We start from the raw sequence: 1470 nt of genomic DNA, 5'->3' as shown, positions 1-1470 counted from the left end.
GGGGCTGCGGGTCGGGAGTGAGGGGCACCGGCAGAGCTGGGGGCGAGGTTGCCCCATCCCCCATACGTTTCTGAGCATGGCTCTCCCCTGGTGCCGTGTGCATGTGCCTGGGGCTGGCAGAGCGATGGGCGCGGGGCATGGCGGTGGCCGAGCGGGTACCTGGGCACAGGGTGGTGCAGGCGTTTTTCTGCACGTTCTGGCCCTCACAGAACGTTCCCCCGTTGAGGGGCGCTGGGTTGGTGCAGCTCCGGCTCCGCTTCTGCCAGCCCCGTCCACAGCTGGCGCTGCAGGCCGACCAGTCTGTCCAAGTCGACCAGCCGCCGTTCACTGGGGTGGGAAAGGGACAGAGTCAGCGCGAGCCTGGGCGCCGGGCACCGGCCGCGCTGGGAGACTCCCAGCTGGGCTCCCCGGAACGGCGGGCCGGGTGCCCGGGCGGGGGCTGCCCACACTGGGGAAGGCGCTGCCCGGGGGTGCCCTGCTCCGGGGGGATTCGCTGGCTCCAGGGGAAGCTGCGGGGAGACAGACAGGGAGACACGGGGGGAGGGGACACAGCTGGGGGGTCCTGCTTTGCTGGGGTTTCCCTGCGTCACAGCTGGCTGCAGCCCCCGCCCCGCGCTGCCCCCGCGGCTCCTTACCGTACACGGTCACGGCGGCGGAGGAGCTGCGGCGACGGGCCACCATGTTCTTGGCCACGCAGGTATAGTTGGCCGTGTCGGCCAGGCGCGCCCGCGGCACCACCAGGCTGTGCTCCGGTGTCACGTACACGCTGGCGTCCAGCGCTGGGTCCACCAGCTCCTCGTTACGCAGCCACTCCACCTGCGGGCAGCGGGCGTCAGGCAGGGGTGGACACGGGGCGCTGGGGCACGCGGGGGAGGGGAGGACACGGGGTGCTGCAGCAGAGGAACTTCCCAGGCCAATCCCGCCCTGTCGCCCGCCCTGCATTCCCTGGGCTGGGTCTAGCGCGCTCCATGCAGGCAGGTTACGTTTACCAAGTGACCCGGGTCGCTGCGTCAGGACCTGGCTCCCCGCCGCTCCCCACTCCCACCCCCTCTGGGCCACCTGCCAGCTGGATCCGGGGGATCAATGTCCTTGCAGGCGATCAGTGACGCTGATACCGAGCAGGGCCCCCCGACCGTGGCTCATTCCCGTTGAGTTCCAGAGCGAGGCCTGGCCCGTGCCAGCCACGGGAGACGTGGCCCCTGGACTCACCTCGGCCGGCGGGATACCCTCCGGGGGGCGGCACACCAGCATGATCTCCTGCTCGAGGGAGACCTCCCTGCCCATCGGCTCCTCCTCAAAGTTCTTCCGCAGGTCTGGGGAACAGGGCGAGAGAGCAGAGCCGGCTGAAAGGACGCACCCCCAGGCCAGGCGGCTCTGCCCCCCGGCATGGAACACCCGGACGGACCCCTGAGGCTGGCACAGGCCTCAGTAACCTGCGCAGCCGGGACGCCTGCCAGACAGATGCTGGCC

The 1470-nt window shown here is 70.7% G+C and overlaps 1 protein-coding gene across 1 annotated transcript; it reads right to left on the bottom strand.

The window, feature by feature from the left end:
* Positions 1–159: 159 nt before the first annotated feature.
* LOC112124029 (netrin receptor UNC5A-like) lies at positions 160–1313 on the bottom strand (the record flags this gene model as incomplete). The annotated part of the gene is made up of 3 exons (XM_026661476.1): positions 160–327; positions 636–816; positions 1210–1313. Coding segments are annotated over 3 exons (453 nt in total), but the record flags the coding sequence as incomplete, so codon positions are not given.
* Between the last annotated feature and the right edge of the window lie 157 nt (positions 1314–1470).

Source organism: Terrapene carolina, unplaced genomic scaffold (assembly GCF_002925995.2).
Source record: "Terrapene carolina triunguis isolate 2854851 unplaced genomic scaffold, T_m_triunguis-2.0 Scaffold6439, whole genome shotgun sequence".
Lineage (NCBI taxonomy): Eukaryota > Metazoa > Chordata > Testudines > Emydidae > Terrapene > Terrapene triunguis.
The sequence above is the reverse complement of the archived record's forward strand: the minus strand, read 5'-3'. Positions and strand labels throughout refer to the sequence as shown.